The following is a 16,578-nucleotide window of genomic DNA, read 5'->3' on the forward strand; positions in this document are numbered from 1 at the left end:
TTCTTTAACACAATGCAGCATTTATACCTTCCTGACTCACTTTAGAGGTGATTGAAACCGCAGACAGGCAAGTCCTACCACTGAGGACCATCCCTAGTACTCATTTCACCTTTTATTTTGAGACAGGGCTCTATTAAATTTGCCTAGGCTGGCCTTGAATTCACTCTGTAGTCTAGGCTGGTTTTGAACTCACTCTGCCACCCAGTCTGACTTTGAATGCTCTCTTCCTGACTCAGCTTCCCAAATAGTCAATGATAGAAGTACACCAAGGCCAACTAAGTTGCCCTGCTGTTGGTTGCTTTATTTACTCTTTTGCTCTTTGCCCCCCACCCCTGCTACCCAGATCCCAAATAAATACACACATGGAGGCTTAATTCTTACTTATAAATGCCCTGTCTTAGCTTGGCTTATTTCTCACCAATTTTTCTTAACCTAAATTATCCCATCTACCTTTGGCCTCTGGGCCTTTTCCTTTTCTTACTTCTGCAATCTGACTTTCACTTTTACTTGGTGGATAGCTGGAGGGCTGATTACCTGAGTTTGAGCCCCCAGACACACAGTACAAAGAAGTTTACAAATTGGAGAGATGGCTCAGCAGTTAAGAGTATTGCCTGCTCTTCCAAAGGTCCTGAGTTCAATTCCCAGCAACCACATGATGGCTCACAACCATCTGAGATGAGATCTAATGCCCTCTTCTGGCCTGCAGGCAGACACACAGACAGAATATTGTAATCATAAAAAATAAATATTTAAAAAAAGTTTACTGACTCATAAAAGTTATCTTCTGGCCTCCATGGGTGTGCTGAGGCAGTGCCGCCCCTTACACACACACACACACAAATGAACTCTAAATTTAAAATGAACAAAGCTCATACTTTCCTGAAGCATGTGGACTCAGGGTTAGCTCTCAAGTCTGGCAGTACATGACATTACACATAAAGTTGACTTAGGGTAGTCAGCCTCATATTAGAGCAAACTGAGAAATGCCCTGTCTCATGCCACAGCCAGCCAGGGTGGAGCACACCTATCCTCCTTCTTCCCACAACTTATTGAATGGCACCATGAACTTTTTCTGTTGTAACTGCTATTTAAATATCCTACACAAAATACTTATATTTCTTTCCTTAATCTTTTTTCCTCCAAACTTGAGATTTGCTACTTTCAGAAATAAACGACCACTTGAAGGGAAGACATGTATGATAATGACAGCAATGTGGTCCAGCATGGATGAGAACAGTATAATGGGTACCCTCCTGCTCAAGGAGGACAGAGGGGGGCATAGGATCCCCTGAAGCTAGAGTTACAGGTGCTTGTGAGCCACCTGACATGGGTGCCAGGAATGGAACTGATGCCCTTGGCAAGACCTCTTAACCACTGAGTCCTCTCTTCAGCCTCTGGGATGAGCAAATCCAGCCCATGGAAGCTGCCTCCTCTTGGAACCAAGTCACATACATCCCCTATGTAACCACTTTACCCCAAGCCTCAGTCTCCCCCATTCAACAGGTGCAGGTGGTGGTTGGCATGCTTCTGCCATGTCCATCCATATGTCCCATCCCCAGCATGCACGTATTTGTTGGGAGTCTAGAGTCTCAGAGGCAGTGCTGGGGACTAAGGCACAAGGAGAAGACTGGAAATTGAACCCCATCCCTCCAGAAACCCTGTGCTCAGTTGGTGGAGACCTACTCAGAATCAGAAAACAAGGACATGTCCTGATCCTGTAGGAGCACAGCACAGGACTCCACCATGAAGCTCCGGGGGTTGGACCTCAAAGTTCTCTGAACTAACAGGGAAAAAGTGAGGGCAAGCTGGCAACAGAAAATTCCTGTTCCAGACTGTGTGGCCCCAAAGTGTCCCAGGCAGAAGGGCTGACCATTTCCAAATAATTAAGAAGTTTCCAGTAGCAGACAAGCTTGCAGGGAGCAGCCAGGCTGGTGACTCAGGACCTGGCAGAGCTTTATCATGAGATGAATCTTGGCGTGGAGCTTTGGTGGGGTAAAGGGTCAAAGTGCTCTTGGGGCCATCTGCCTCGGGGTTGAGTGGATAATTGAAACGGATTCTTCAGAGCCAACTGCAGAAAGCATTTAAGATGTGACATCAGGGAAGAAAGGGGCAAAAGGCTTAGGGAGAGCAAAGTAGATTTTGATTACAGAACGAGTGACTTGGGGCAGACTGTGCCTGTGTCTTATGCTGTATTTCACCCCACAGCCAGGGATGATGGTGCTTAAGTCTCTCTCTCTCTCTCTCTCTCTCTCTCTCTCTCTCTCTCTCTCTCTCTCTCTCTGTATTAAATAGGTACCACTATGCTTTAAAGAGGTTACCATATAGTAATTATATGTGATTGAAGAAAAATAATAGAAGTTGGAATACAAAGAGAAGGACAGATCATAATATAGCTGTATTAGTACTGGGAGGTTTCTTGCCAACTTCTTTAACCCCTGGAACATTACCAAATGATGGAAACTTATAGCTACTCTTCCAATACCAGCAGACTAAATAAGAAAGTGGACCAACAGAATTAAGAGTCTATCACAGATACTCTACCAGGGAGAGTTCAATCTGTGCCTTTCTATAGGGCTCACAGATGTTCTTGTGTCTCCATTGCTCAGACAGATGCTGCACATCGTCCTAATCGGCCAAATAGGGTACCAGTTGCTCTGGGGCTTCACCTGAAGCCAGGCTTCCATACCTAGTAGGCTAAGGGACGATATGCTTTGGGTGGCGGTGAGGGTGGGCATTGGGGCAGGTGAACTCTGCTGTTTTACAGTTACTACACGTAAACTGGTTTCCCTCCATCATTTGTAGCTAGGACCGAGGACTATAGCATTACATTATTCTTTTAAAAACAAAATGTAAGCTATATTGTGCGTGTGTGCGTGTGTGTGTGTGTGTGTGTGTGTGTGTGTGTGTGTGTGTGTGTAGACATATGTGTACCACGGCACACATATCATACAGAGGTCAGAGGACAACTTGTAAGAGTCTTTCCACCATGTGCGTTTAGGGGCTCAAACCCAGGTTATCGGGCTTGACAGCAAGCACCTTTAGCTACTGAGCCACCTCACTGGCCCAGTGTTCCCGAAACGACACCAAATTCCATTATGGATACAGAAATGAGATGAATTGTAACATAGGAGCGATGTGTGAGAACGCTTCCCCGGCGCTTTCTAGCTCTCTGGGGAAGAGAGGATCTACTTGGAATTTGCACTTTCTCGGGGTCTTTTCTTTCTGAGGGAGTACCTGCTCCCATGCAGCCCAGCTGTGCCTAGAGAGCCACTCTGCCCTCCTTGCAGCCCACAAGCTGAATCATAGTCAGGCTGCCTGGGTGGATCCAAGTCTTAATTCAGCCTGCCTTTCTCTTGACTCCTCTTCTCCACCTGGGTTCTGTCTTCTCTGATGTTGAATCAGTTCAGTGATATCTGTACCCCAAGTATCTTCTTCACTCTTTGGGTCCTTGGTCTGGTTTCCACTGCTTCAGAACATTGGGTTCTTTGCAATGTGCCATGTCCCCAGTGCGCCTTGGTTTCAACTTTGTACCACTAGAGGGAGCCACAGCCCAGGGCTCAACCCAGTCCCCTAGTCTGTGTGCCTTTCTCCCTCTGCCTCTCCCTCCTCCTCCCTCTCTTTCTCCACCTCCATCTCCCCCTCTTTTCCTCCCTCCCTTGCTCCTGCCTCTCTCTCCCCCCTCTCCCTTTTTCTTCCTCTCCCTCTTCTCCCATCTCTCAACCACAGAACTCTGCAACAGCCACTGACTCAGCAAATTCTTTCCTGCGTGTTCTATTTTTAGGACTTCAGTTTGTTTGCATTTAAGCAATTGTGTCCTACATTTTTCTCCTAATTTTAAAAATTGTGACAGACATATGTTACAAAATTTATAACTTTAAATGTACTTAAATTTTAATGTTTAAAAAATTTGAATTTTAAGTGTACAGTTTAAAATGTAAGTGTATATAGTTCAATGCCATGGAAGATATTTATAACGTATTGGTTTTCTCTAAAGCTTCTCCCCTCTTATCCAACAGAAGGTAGCTCCATGCCCACTAAATAATAAACTCCTCTCCCCACCCTACCATTCTTCCGGTGCTTATGATGACTACAGATTACTTTGCAAAAGGGGACTCAGATATTTGTCATTTTTGTGACTGAATAATCTCACTTAACTCACACCCTCAGCCCTCATTCACAAAGTGACCTCCTGTGGTCTGTCCCCGCCCCCTCCACCAACTAGTCCAAATAAGGAGCCCTTCATCATCCTTTCTGTTTTATAGAAACGGGGCGGGGGGGGGGTCCTTCCATCTAAAACACCTCCCCAACTTGGGCTAGGAGAGTGAAATCGGGAGAAACCTTGGAGGATGTTTGAATGTGGTGTCTCTGACAAGACGCAACATTCTCCAAAGAAACAAGACAAAAATCAGCCCACAAACGATCACAGAGTACAATGTAAATTTATTTTTTGGCTTTTAGAAATGAAATTTCTTCAGAATTTTTTGGTTGTGAAATTTGTCTGGAAAGCAGATCTTCAGAGAACAACGCGATGACAGGGAGCACCAACCCAAAGAGTCGTGCCCCCAAACTCCCCAGCTCCCTGTGAAGAAGGAGGCTCTCTCCATACACCTGATCCACCACTCTGATTTGGGGACTGATGTCTGGTCTCTGAGTGTTTCTTACTGGCTCCAGACCGCTTGGCAGTCCCGGTATCTCCTGAAGAGCTGACATGCATTTGTGTTCTTGGTGGAGTGAGTTTGATTGCACTACTGCAGCCTCTGAGATTCCCAGAATGTTCCTCAGAGTTCCATAGTGAAAGACAGCTTCAAAGCTGAGGTAAACCTGGGTTGGCACCCAGTGCTCTGCTAAGCCCTGCAAGGACCCTGGTGAGTCACCCAACCTTCCTGTCTCCTCCTTCTGCGGCTTGCACACAGGTATTGTGGATAGAGATGGGGATTCTAACCTGTACCAGCAGCTGCTCCCCAGACCTGGCTCCTCATGGGAGAAGAAAAGGAAACCAGACCTTTGGGGAACACATCCAATTGTCTGCAGGGTCTAATTGTTCTGAAGTTCTCTCTTCTATATTGTGAATTCAACCTGGGGTATTCAAAAGTTAGACTTTCTAATTATGTACCAATTGGCTCATGAAAACAATAGCAAATTATCTGTTAATTTCAAGACGTGACTGTCTTGAAGGGAGTAACTGTTGACTCCTAGGTTAGGCATTTTTCTTCTACAGCTCTTTGGTTTTAATTTAGTCGGTGGTTTAATTCATTTTTTTGATTTCAGTGAACAGGTCTAAATTGATAGCAGAGCTTTTGCCCTAGCCTGCCCCTGGAATACAAACAAATACTGATAAAATTCCAGTGTCGTCTATTACTCTGGAAGATGCAAGGCAGTGTTGGAGACAGAAATACACCCACAGTGCAGCAACAAGATCGGGCTGCCCCTGAATTCCTTAGAGAAAAGACAAAACAGGCAAATACACTGGAAGATAATTCTCCCAACAATCAATCTGATTCTGGACTTCCCAGACCAAGTCAGAAATAACAATGTTGGTATGGGTTCTGAGACAGTCAGGGCTTTTAGGAAATTAATCTGACTTTTAGAAATATCTCCTCCTCCGTCCTCAAACTGGCAAAGCTGTATTAATATTTGGTTAACAGTACTCATCTAATTTGTAAAACAAGCAAGCACCTTTTTGTCTGTGAGATCATAGAATTACATTCTAGAAAACAACTGGCTATATCTCCCATCTGCCAAATCATTATTCCTTATATGGTTGCTTATGTAGTGTAGTCTTCTGAACAACTGAAAGGCTGAGTTTTAGAACATCCCTCCCTTTAAACCCAAACATATTTACCCAACGTCATCAACTGCTGATGCCATTTATAAATTTAAATATATAGCTGGGTGTGGTGGCATACAACTGTAATCCCAGCAGGTGGGAGTAGAAGGAGGCAGATCTCCTTCTGTGGGTGTGAGGGCAGCTTGGTCTGCATAGCAAGTTCCCTGTCAGTCTGGGATGCATAGTTAGACTCTGTTTAAAAAAGATAGAAAGAGAGAGAGAGGGAGAGAGGGGGGGGAGGGAGAGAGAGGGTAATCTCCAGCCTTCACAGCTGTTTTCCCACACACATAACCATCCTTTTCCTTCTTAGGTGTGACTGTGTGTCTTATCTCAGGAAAGAAAAGCTCTGTAGTGGCCTGGCTGAACCTTGGCCATCAGCTCCTTGACATTCTCACTCTCTGTCACATCTCTGCCTGGGAGGCCTGATACCTGGAACTGGTCATTGTCATGTCCTAGGTGTATTGGCTGACTCTGGCTCATGACTGGGCTGGGGCTTTGGAAACCCCAGGACCCTCCAGCCTCTGCTTAAACTGGCGTTGAACTGAACCAAAGCTCTGTCGGCTTGTTTCTGCAGCTAGCAGGGAAAATGAGGACATGACCAGCTTTTCAGGCAGGGTCCTTGATCTTAGATCTGGATGGTATTTATCCCAAACTATGAACAACTACGTGAGCCCCAGTTGCTTCTAGGCCAGTCATCATGATTCCCACAATACTGTGGGAATTAATAATTACAAGAGTTTAACATTTTTCCGTCAAAAAAATTGTTAAGGCCCCTAGGATAAACATTAACTGTGAAAGTAGAAAAAGAACCCAGATGGAGGTTATACTATAACCCAACTGTCAACCGCGTTTGTGGAGACACACAGGCAATCTCAAGGACCAAGTCTGCATGGCTTTGGAGCACAGAACCATGGGTATTCCAAAAGATGCAGATTTGTCTACATTTGATTTCCTCCCCTTGTCTACATTCCACTTCCTCCTCTCGATTTTTGTGAAAGCTATACACACAGGTCACACTATTTTGAAAATATTTGTTAAATGAAGCCCTAATCAAGTAATGGCAGCCCACACAACACAGTGCTGATGTACCGAATGCTTGAAAGGACCCCACAGAGTCAGTAATGCATATTTGTTAGTTGAATGAATGAGTGATTTTTAAAATCTTAGAAAGTAGCTGGGGATGGTGGCACAAGCCTGTCATCTCAACTCTAGGGTCATGGAGGCAGGAGGAACAGGAGCTCAGGACCAGCCTGAGACCTTGACTCAATAAAACTTTTTTTTTTTAAGATTTATTTATTTATTATGTATACAGTGTTCTGCTGTCTGTATGCTTGCTGGCCAGAAGAGGGCACCAGATCTCATTATAGATGGCTGTGAGCCACCATGTGGTTGCTGGGAATTGAACTCAGGACCTCTGGAAGAGCAGTCAGTGCTCTTAACCTCTGAGCCATCTCTCCAGCCCCCTCAATAAAACCTTTTAATACTTTCTTTTAAATTAAAATGTATATGTTTATTTTAACTAAAAATATTAGAAAATAAATATATGAGACAGCTCTTCATCCGTGATTTTTGTTTCAAGCCCTGCCTGCTAGGTTACAGATGAGTTTAAGATCGTCCCTTGTCCAATTCATCTTTGAAAATGTCAGCGAATGTCACCTCCTGGGCCAAGTCCTACAACATTAGCCTAGATAAACTGAGTATTCACAGACACAGAGATGTCTGGCACAAATTTGTGTGGCTGATGAGCTAATTTGCTTGCAGGTGCATAAACATTTAATCTCATTTGTAATTATAATAGAACAACAAGATCCCACTCAACAAAAACAAGAATTGCACAGCCTATAGAAGGTTCATCAAGGTTGCGTGACCACTGGGCTTACATGAAACATTAGGTCAAAATTATAGGAACCTACCCTAATTTAAAATTTTGAAAAAATTTTGAAAAAGCTCATTCCACAGAGAATGTGACAGTGGTGTCTTTCCCATGAGTTTTGTCACTGAAGACTTGGAACTGAGCTGGAACTCAGCAGGAGCTTCTCCTTGTTTATCCACTTGACTGGGAAATTACACAAGGCTGTCTAGGGAGCAAGGGTCTCAGAAGGGCCATGTCCCCAGGAAACCCAGGGCTAGTGAAAGAAGAAGCCTGCTTCCCTCAGCATCCAGCATCAGCTGCAGGAGATGGCAGGTCCCAGATCTCACCGTACAAGCACAGCTCTTATCTGGGCAAGGGGAACCTTGCTCCGCAGACCTCTGGGCACCGCTCAGAGGGACAGGCATGGGGGCAGCTTGGACATGTAGGTGAAATTGCATCCTGGAGACAACATGGTATGTCCTCTCATGTCTGTCCGGTGTCACACACTTTCTGTTATATTTGTGGTTTTGAGTGTTAGATTTTAAAGTGATACTCACCCCAGCGTGTAATACCTAATGATCACAGCAATTTCAGCAGGGACCCGTGATCTGTTTATATGAAAGAGCAGGTAATTGTACCTCAGTGTGCCAGCAAATAAAGCCATCATAGTCGGAAAGTAATGCCAAGAGGCCTCTTACTTGGCTCTACGCAGGGCTGCAGATATCAGTGACAGTCTTGATTGTGACGACTTTATATAATTTAAAGGGGATTGATACATTAAGAGCTGAGGTCACACACATGCCCCCAGGGATTCAGAATATAACCTTTGGGAGGCAGAAGCTTTTCTCCAGCCCAGTAGAAGTGAAGACATTTGGAAGCAGCCACCATTCAAGGAGCCTGTATTTTAAGAAGTGATTAGCAGATCATTTCTGAAGCATGCTGTGCACTAGGGTGTGTATATTGCAGAAGGACTTCACTTGGATGGGAACCTGAACTGACTTTCCAGCGGTCTCAGGGGATTTTAGTGCAAGGCTGCTTTGTATTCACTACGGTCTCCCTGGCCAGCAGACCACTCCTCCTTTAGTCTAAATTAAGTTTAATGAAGGAGTCAGTGGTGACATACTTATCGCAAAGCAAGAGAAAGCTAAGGTAGGAAAGGAAACTGCTGTGATCATTAGGTATAACACGCTGGGGTGAGTGTCACTTTAAAATCTAACCCTCATTGTTACTGTACCAAGAGAATTTGTGAGCATAACCAGGCCTCGGCCGTTCTTCTCTCATTCTCCCTGTTTGAGGACCCTCTCGTCTGTGTGGCTCGAAGGTCTTGGTTCATACACATGCAACACCAGGGAGATGCAGGGCCACATGAATGTAATGTGTCCAAAGATTTAACTCAAACACGTGAGGAGAAAACAGAAGTAACTAAATATAAGCTACAACAGAGATGAGGAACCAATGTGGCCAGTGAGAGTGACTAAGTCCTGCCCAGGGGTGACTAAGTGGAGTAGTGGCCATGTTTATGCTCTCAGCATGATCTGCCTGTGGCTTGAAATTTTAGCTTCGCTGCCTTTTTGGGTGCTGTGGATTGGACATGGAGGGCTGCAGAAGAAGCCTTGCAGAGATGTACGAGGGAGACGGTAGCACTTTCTTTATAGGACAAGCGTTGTAGAACAATGGGTTGCGAGAAAGGGGAATATTTGCATCTGGAGCTGACTGATCTAGTACTGAGTCTGAGACACACCAAGTCACAAATCCTGCCCTGAATGAGAGGACAGAGGGAGGTGAGATACTCCTCGGTGAGGTGGAAGACAATGCGCACTGAGGGAGCCATGTGCACAGGTGAGTCAGGTCATGTGGAGACTCCACTGGGATGCTAACTCTGACCAGACATGTGAGCATATGTTCCAAACACAGCTATGGTCAAAGGTAACCTTGCGTTTAGCTTCATGCATGGACCTGAGAGTGAAGAGCCAAGACAGGATTTAGAGTGAAGAAGAAGAAGGGGCCTCTGGCTTCTATCCCCAGAACCCACAAATTAGTAGATAGAAGGAGGCAAGAAACAGAGAGACAAGCTGACTGAGAGGCTATGTAAATGTCAGTGTGGAGGCTGGTCTGGGAGCAGCAGTTAGGTGCTGAGTGGCCAGCGGGCAGGAAGAGGGAGAGGTCACCAAGCTGTGAGATGCTAATGCCAGATGAAGAGGATTAGGAATGAGGACAGATTGGGGAGGGCAGGAGAGACATGGCAGGGCCCTAGAGGAGCAGAGATGGCAGAAAAGCCCTGTGGATAAAGGAAGCTGAGGAGTAAGTTCAGCCAGAAGAGGCCACTTCTTCCAGAAGAAAACAAAGGAACATAAGCAGTGTTTGGAAAACATAAATTCAAGACCCTTCTCTGTGGTGGGCTGTGTTACCTAATAGGTAAGAAGGGTCTTTGTGGGAGTGGGAAAGAGATTAATTGATCACTGAGCTACTTATACACTCACACACGTACATCCACTCATACATTTACACACTCACACACACCCACATGCTCACACATACACACATGCACACATCGTCAAGCACACATGCATTCACAGAAGACTGTCAGTAAAATGTTGTTTAAGGAAAGTTGAATAAACTTTCCCAGAGCTCAGAGAGTGTGTCCTCTTTCCTCTTCAGACAAGAAAAGCATTTTCTTCCACGTGTTCATGATTTTAATAAAGTTTTGCTGTTTTGTCAGTTTCTGAGATTTTTTCAACGTTATTGATGTCAGACACAAATGTGTGCATTCAAGGGATGAGAATTTGTTTTTGATGTGCTGTCACAAACCAGAACTCTGATCCTGCTCACCTCCCCTATCGACTCGGGCAGCTTGCCTCTTTCTGTCCATGTGTGAGTGTGAGTGTGTGTGTGTGTGTGTGTGTGTGTGTGTGTGTGTGTCCTACTACGCATGCCATTCCCTTGTGCCTTTGGATCTGAGCCTTCAGGATTTCACAAACTGCAAAGAAACAGAACTTGATCTCTTCCTAGGATTTGACATCTATTTTCAGCTTGTTACTGTAAACGTGGGTACAAGTTGGGTGTGGCGGTGAGCATCTGTGATCTCAGTGCTTGACTGGCTGAGGCAGGCAGATGATGAATTTCAGGGCAGCCTGTACTACCTAGTGAGACCCTGTACCAAATTAAAAAAAAAACAAAACACCAAATAAACAAAGCGTTTATGTAGAGGAAAGTTGGAATTAACATATTTGTCCCTCTGAAAACCTACATGTGATATTGTCAACTTGATATCTAGATCAGCAAACAGACAAGCCTATGGGTGTGTCTAGGCGGGAGCGTCTAGATTAGGTCATTTAGATGAGAGGACCCCCCCCCCCGATCTGGAGTCTTGGATAAATGAAAAGGAGAAAGCTTAACAGTAAGCTTGGTGCCTACTCGCCTCTCCTTACTCACTGTGGATACAATGCTGCCTCATGCTCCTACTGCCATGCCCTCCCCACCCTGCTCTCCCCACCCTGCCCTCCCCACCCTGCCCTCTCCACCCTGCTCTTCCCACCATGCCTTCCCCACCACTTCCTCCCCACCCTGCTCTCCCTACCATGCCCTCCTGACTCTACCCTCCTACTTGCAAACTGTGAGCCCACATAAACCCTTTCTCCCAGAAGTTGCATTTTGTCTGACAAGCAACCAACACACCATACGATAGCTTCAAACTACTAAAAGACTAACCTCTGGCATTCTAGATACCAAAAGCTGAAAATGCTTTATGCCTTGTGTAGTCTATATATTTCAACATGTGTTCTGCCTTCACAGGAAATGGAACACCAAAACCTGTCCAAGGTCACTGAATTTCAGCTCTTAGGATTCCAGAACCTTCTTGAGTGGCAGTCCCTCCTCTTCGCCATTTTTTTGTGCTTCTATCTCCTCACCATCACAGGCAACATGGTGATCATCGCAGTGGTGAGCGAAGACCCGCGCCTGCGCTCTCCCATGTACACGTTCCTCCAACATCTGTCCTTCCTGGAGATCTGGTACACGTCCACCACGGTGCCCCTGCTGCTGGCCAACCTGGCGTCCTGGGGCCACACGCTGTCCTTCCCTGCCTGCATGGCGCAGCTCTACTTCTTCGTGTTTTTCGGTGCAACTGAGTGTTTCCTCCTTGCCGCCATGGCTTATGACCGGTACCTGGCCATCTGCAGCCCGCTCCACTACTCCGCGCTCATGAGTCCTGACAACTGCGCTGCCCTGGTCACAGTCTCCTGGGTGACAGGGGTGGGCACGGGATTCCTGCCTTCGCTGATGATTTCTAAACTGGACTTCTGTGGGCCCAACCGCATCAACCATTTCTTCTGCGACCTCCCTCCGTTGATGCAGCTGTCGTGCTCCAGTGTCTATGTGACGGAGATGGCCATCTTTGTCCTGTCTATCGCTGTGCTGTGCATCTGTTTCCTTCTAACCCTCATGTCCTACGTTTTCATAGTGTCCTCCATTCTGAGAATCCCTTCCACTTCCGGCAGGCTGAAGACGTTTTCTACTTGCGGCTCGCACCTGGCCGTGGTCACCATCTACTACGGGACCATGATCTCCATGTACGTGCGCCCAAACGCACATTTGTCACCAGAGACCAACAAGGTCATTTCCGTCTTCTACACCGTGATCACTCCGCTGCTGAACCCAGTTATCTACAGCCTGAGGAACAAGGACTTCAAAGAGGCAGTTAGAAAAGTCATGAGACTCAGGTGTGGGGTCTACAGAGCGAAAGTGAAAGGCGGTGTCCTCACCCAGTAGGGAACCCTGCACATACCCGGTGCTTCTAGGCTCTGCATTAGGATTTGTTTCTCACTCGTGTAACTTGGGTACAGAAGTTTCTCTAAGGCCCTATTAGACGGGCCTTTTAGACACAAAGTCTGGTGTTAATCAAACGTTGTCCAAAGAACAAATGAAAAGAGACAAAAGTTTGAAATCTCCTCATGGTGAGAAAGAACAAGCAAGATCGCCTGCAGTGCCAAGCATTTCTTTTTTATATGACTTAAAATTTTAAGGTGTTAATTTAATTAATGACAACCTAGAAAGGAAAGAAACAAAGAAAAAGATGGGTGAATGGAAGATTTATGAAACTTCATGTCTTGGGGTTCACAACTTTGCCTACTTTCTTAGTTTCTTAATTCAGATTATACTTAGGAGATCTCCATTAGTCTTGCCCAGTACTCTATTCATTTACCCTGCATATATTTTTAATCCTTTAAACCAGGTCTGAGTTACAGTCTGACACATACAAGAAAGACCAGGGGAGGAAGACAGTTCCCTGATGGATGCTCCGGACTGGAAGAGGAGAGAAATGCATTAACAACAACAACAAAAGCACAAAGAAACTTTTGACTTGATTTTGTGGAAACAATCAAGCAAGCTGGTGCTGGGTCATAGAAAAGCAGTCAGTACGTGGTCTTAGAACAGTGAGGTTCACACTGGGTTTCAATTTCCACTGCGGACTGAGAAGACTGGGAGGAGCCCCAGGCAGAGGACAGACACTGAGGACAGAAGAAGGCATGGGGGAACGGGGCAAGCCCACAGAACAGTTTGGAGAAGGACCAAGTTGGATCGTACAGGTTCAAAGTCCACAGAATTTTTAAATCTGTCTAAATGATCACCAAAGGATAGCAGACAGACAACAGAATGATAAACTTTACATTAAAAAAAAATCTCAGTGATAATTGGAAAAAGAGACATTGCTTCTCTTTCACACCTGGGGTGGGGGACACTGTTAGGGTCTCTGCAGCAGCTCATGTTGGGGAGGAAACTGGCTTGATTTTAGGTTTGATGATATAACTCACCAAAGGAAGCATGCTGGTGGAGCATGTAAACCAGAGAACCAAGTGAAGAACAGGTCAGGAAAGAGCTTCAAAGCATGAGGCATGAAGGAAAAGGAAACCCAGCCTGGAAACCCAGAAGTAAAGCTTCACGGTGAGGGGTGGGGAGACTCCTGCCACAACTGTACAGGTCCTGGAAGGGATGGGAGTGTCTGTCCGCCAGCAGCCAGCGGGAGAAGGAGGGAGACGCTTTCATGAAGCATCTCAGAACAGATACTGCTGCTATCCCTGTGCAGGGTGGTGGCCTCTTTGTGGCAAGGGTGACTGTGCAGGAGGGAGTGACTGGTAGGAACCACAGGCAGGGGCATAGGTGAACAGCTGTCCTGAGAAACGAGCTTCTGAAGGGAGAAGTGAAAGTGTCTCACTGGAGGGACAGTTGTGTTTCTGTAGATAGTCAGGTTTTGAGCATCGGGGTACATTTCAACACTTGTGCGGAAGGTCTGTTAGTACATAAAAATAGAAGTGATTACTGAAAGTGCTGACCAGAGCTCAAGATACAGCGAAAGAGACTGTGGGCAAATGTGGACAGGCCAACACGCCACAGGAAATGCTTTATTAGCTGTAGGATGTGGGGGAGGTCATTTCAATGCCATTTTCTAGAAATGGAGAGGGGATTTGCTTATTTTTCTGAAAAGAGGTCAGTAAAATCTAGTAGATCTGAATTTGAAGACCATGGGGACAGCATGTAAGAGGAAGGGGGCTAGAAGATGGGCATTTATCCCTCCTGAGGGGAGAATGAGCTACGTGCCAAGACAGAAGCAGGTTAAACAAAATGTTTTCCAGGGAACTGAGATTAGTGGAGGAGAGTATCCTAAGTAAAGCATTAAACAGCATAGCCTATAATATGAGGTGACCACAGAGGACACAGACATTAATGGTTTCACAAGCACAGTTGATACTCAGCTTCCACTAGGCAGGGTGGGTGGGTGATCGGGAAGACAGGACCCTGAGTAGGAAGCCTGAGCTGCAGCGGTTCTGAACAATTGGAGTCATCTTCCAACACCAGCCCACTAATGAGACTGCCTCTCTTCCCTGACAGGGGACCACACCAAGGAAAATACTAGTGTCCCCAGATTGTGACTGAAAGTTAGCGCAATTCTCGGTTCCCTTCATTGGATGACTTTAAATGTTCTTTTAGATTACTTTATTTTGTGCATGTGAATATTTTGCTTGTGCATGTGTATGTGTGCCATATGGTAGCCGTGGAGGTCAGAAGAGGGCATCAGATCCCGTAGGACTGGAGATGCTTGTGAGCACTCATGTGAATGCTGGGAACCAAACGTAGGCCCTTTGTAAGAACAGCAAATGCTCTTATGTACTGAGCCATCTCTCCAGCACTCCATGATCACATTAAAAAGTACTATTTGTTTTCATTCTACCTGGATTGTCGTTTTTTAGATGTTTTGTTTTTTGAGACAGTGTCTCACTGTGCAGCCTTGGCTGGCCTGGAACTTGCTTTGTAGACCAGGCTAGCCTTCAGCTCGCAGAGATCTGCCTTCCTCTGTCTCCGAGTGCTGGGATTAAAGGTGTTCCCTGCCTGTATTATCCTTTTAAAGGAACAGTTTCAGACATCTGATGGTTTTCCAGTCATGGAAATGTTTGGAAGACTAGTTCAGAACCTTGGACAAAGCCCATCCACTGCTATGAAGGATATTTTTGTGCCCCAACATGCTTCTACTGTCTAAACTTAACCATGTTAACTAGCTATTGTGTTATAAAATAAAACAGTTCATTTATTAATATGTGATTGGCAGTGATTTTTGGTCAATATTCTATCTTCCAACAGTTGAAAGATAAATGGCGACACTGGCTTTGAACTGCCAACCAATCAACCTTTCTACTCTCATGAGAACCACCGAGAATAGGCCCGAACAACATCATTTCCCCACGTATTGATTGGCTGATTGAGTGATTGATTGATTTCTTTTTGCATAGGCAAGGCCTCATGCTGTATTTCAAGGTCTGGAACTAACTATGTATCCTAGGCTGGCCTTAAATACTGACCACTTCTATGAAGATGTCAACCTGGGAATGGGGAATCAGCTCTTTTTATAGTTAAAAGAAAAAAATTGTAATAATAGAAATTATGAAAGTCCTCAACCTTAAATCCTATCAGAAAAAAAACATCTTTGTATTTACTAAAGATGGATTTAAAAGCCGTGGAGAATTTCTCATTTCCTTGCTTTTTGTTCCTTTGTGTAAAGTCTGTATGTATGCTAGACATGTCTGTGGGTCTGTGTTGACATGCATTTCCATGCAGGCTCCACGAGGCTTAGCCTCAGCAGATGAGGGTGAGTCTCACTGTTTACACTCTCTGCACAAGGCAGCAACACAGAGCTCTCTGATGTAGGTTTGTATTTGTTATTGAAACACCTTAATTGATGTATTTATTACACTGCCCAAATCATCATACCTGAAGTTACAGCACTTTGCTTGTGTGTGTGTGTGTGTGTGTGTGCATTTGTATGTGTACATGTGTGTATGTGTGCATGTATGTGGAGGCCAGAAAGAAATCTCAAGTATCATTCCTTAGGCTCCATCTACCTGTTCTCTTCCTTCTTCCTTTCTTCTTTTATATCTAGTTAGTTCTTCAAGGATTTGGTCCAATGTATTTTGATCATATTCAGCTTCCTTCTCCAACTCTTCCCAGACCCACCTCTTTCTGCCCCACCCAATACTGAGTCCTTCCCACCCACATCAAAGCCAATTTGTACTTTCCCAACATTCTTGCATGTGTGGTCTTCCACTGGAGTATGGCTGACTTACCAAGGGCTACAGTGTTAGAGAAAACTGACCCTTCATCTCCCAGCAGCTAAAAATTGCCAGTAGCTCCTCAGCTAGGGGTGGAACTTCTTGCCCACCTCCCTCCTCTGTGTTGGGATTCTACCTGGTTCAGGCTCGCGCAGGCCTGGTGAACAGTGCCGCGGGCACTGTGAGTTCATTATGTGTAGCTGTCCTGCTGTGGAGGATAGGCTGCTTCCTGTGGTCATCTGTCTCCTTTGACTCTCACACCTACCCACCTCTCTTCTGCAGAGATCCCTGAATAGCTGCCA

General features: G+C 45.5%; 1 protein-coding gene across 2 annotated transcripts; it reads left to right on the plus strand.

Moving 5' to 3' along the window:
• The first annotated feature begins 9,144 nt into the window (after window positions 1-9,144).
• Or11l1 (olfactory receptor family 11 subfamily L member 1) lies at window positions 9,145-15,267 on the plus strand. 2 transcript variants are annotated; one of them, XM_087910600.1, is made up of 2 exons: window positions 9,145-9,518; window positions 11,472-15,267. In XM_087910600.1, the coding sequence occupies exon 2, from the start codon at window positions 11,475-11,477 to the stop codon at window positions 12,444-12,446; it is 972 nt and encodes a 323-aa protein (XP_087766726.1). In that variant the 5' UTR covers window positions 9,145-9,518; window positions 11,472-11,474; the 3' UTR covers window positions 12,447-15,267. The 2 variants fall into 2 exon arrangements, with proteins under 2 accessions (XP_087766726.1, XP_048293751.1); XM_048437794.3 differs by lacking the exon at window positions 9,145-9,518 and adding an exon at window positions 9,613-10,094.
• Window positions 15,268-16,578: the final 1,311 nt, after the last annotated feature.

The sequence above is a fragment of the Myodes glareolus genome, chromosome 9 (assembly GCF_982192425.1).
Source record: "Myodes glareolus chromosome 9, mMyoGla1.1, whole genome shotgun sequence".
NCBI lineage: Eukaryota > Metazoa > Chordata > Mammalia > Rodentia > Cricetidae > Myodes > Myodes glareolus.

Excerpts from the sequence above, each read along its gene's own strand:
- Or11l1 (XM_087910600.1), top strand. The coding sequence starts at position 11,475 with ATGGAACACCAAAACCTGTCCAAGGTCACTGAATTTCAGCTCTTAGGA.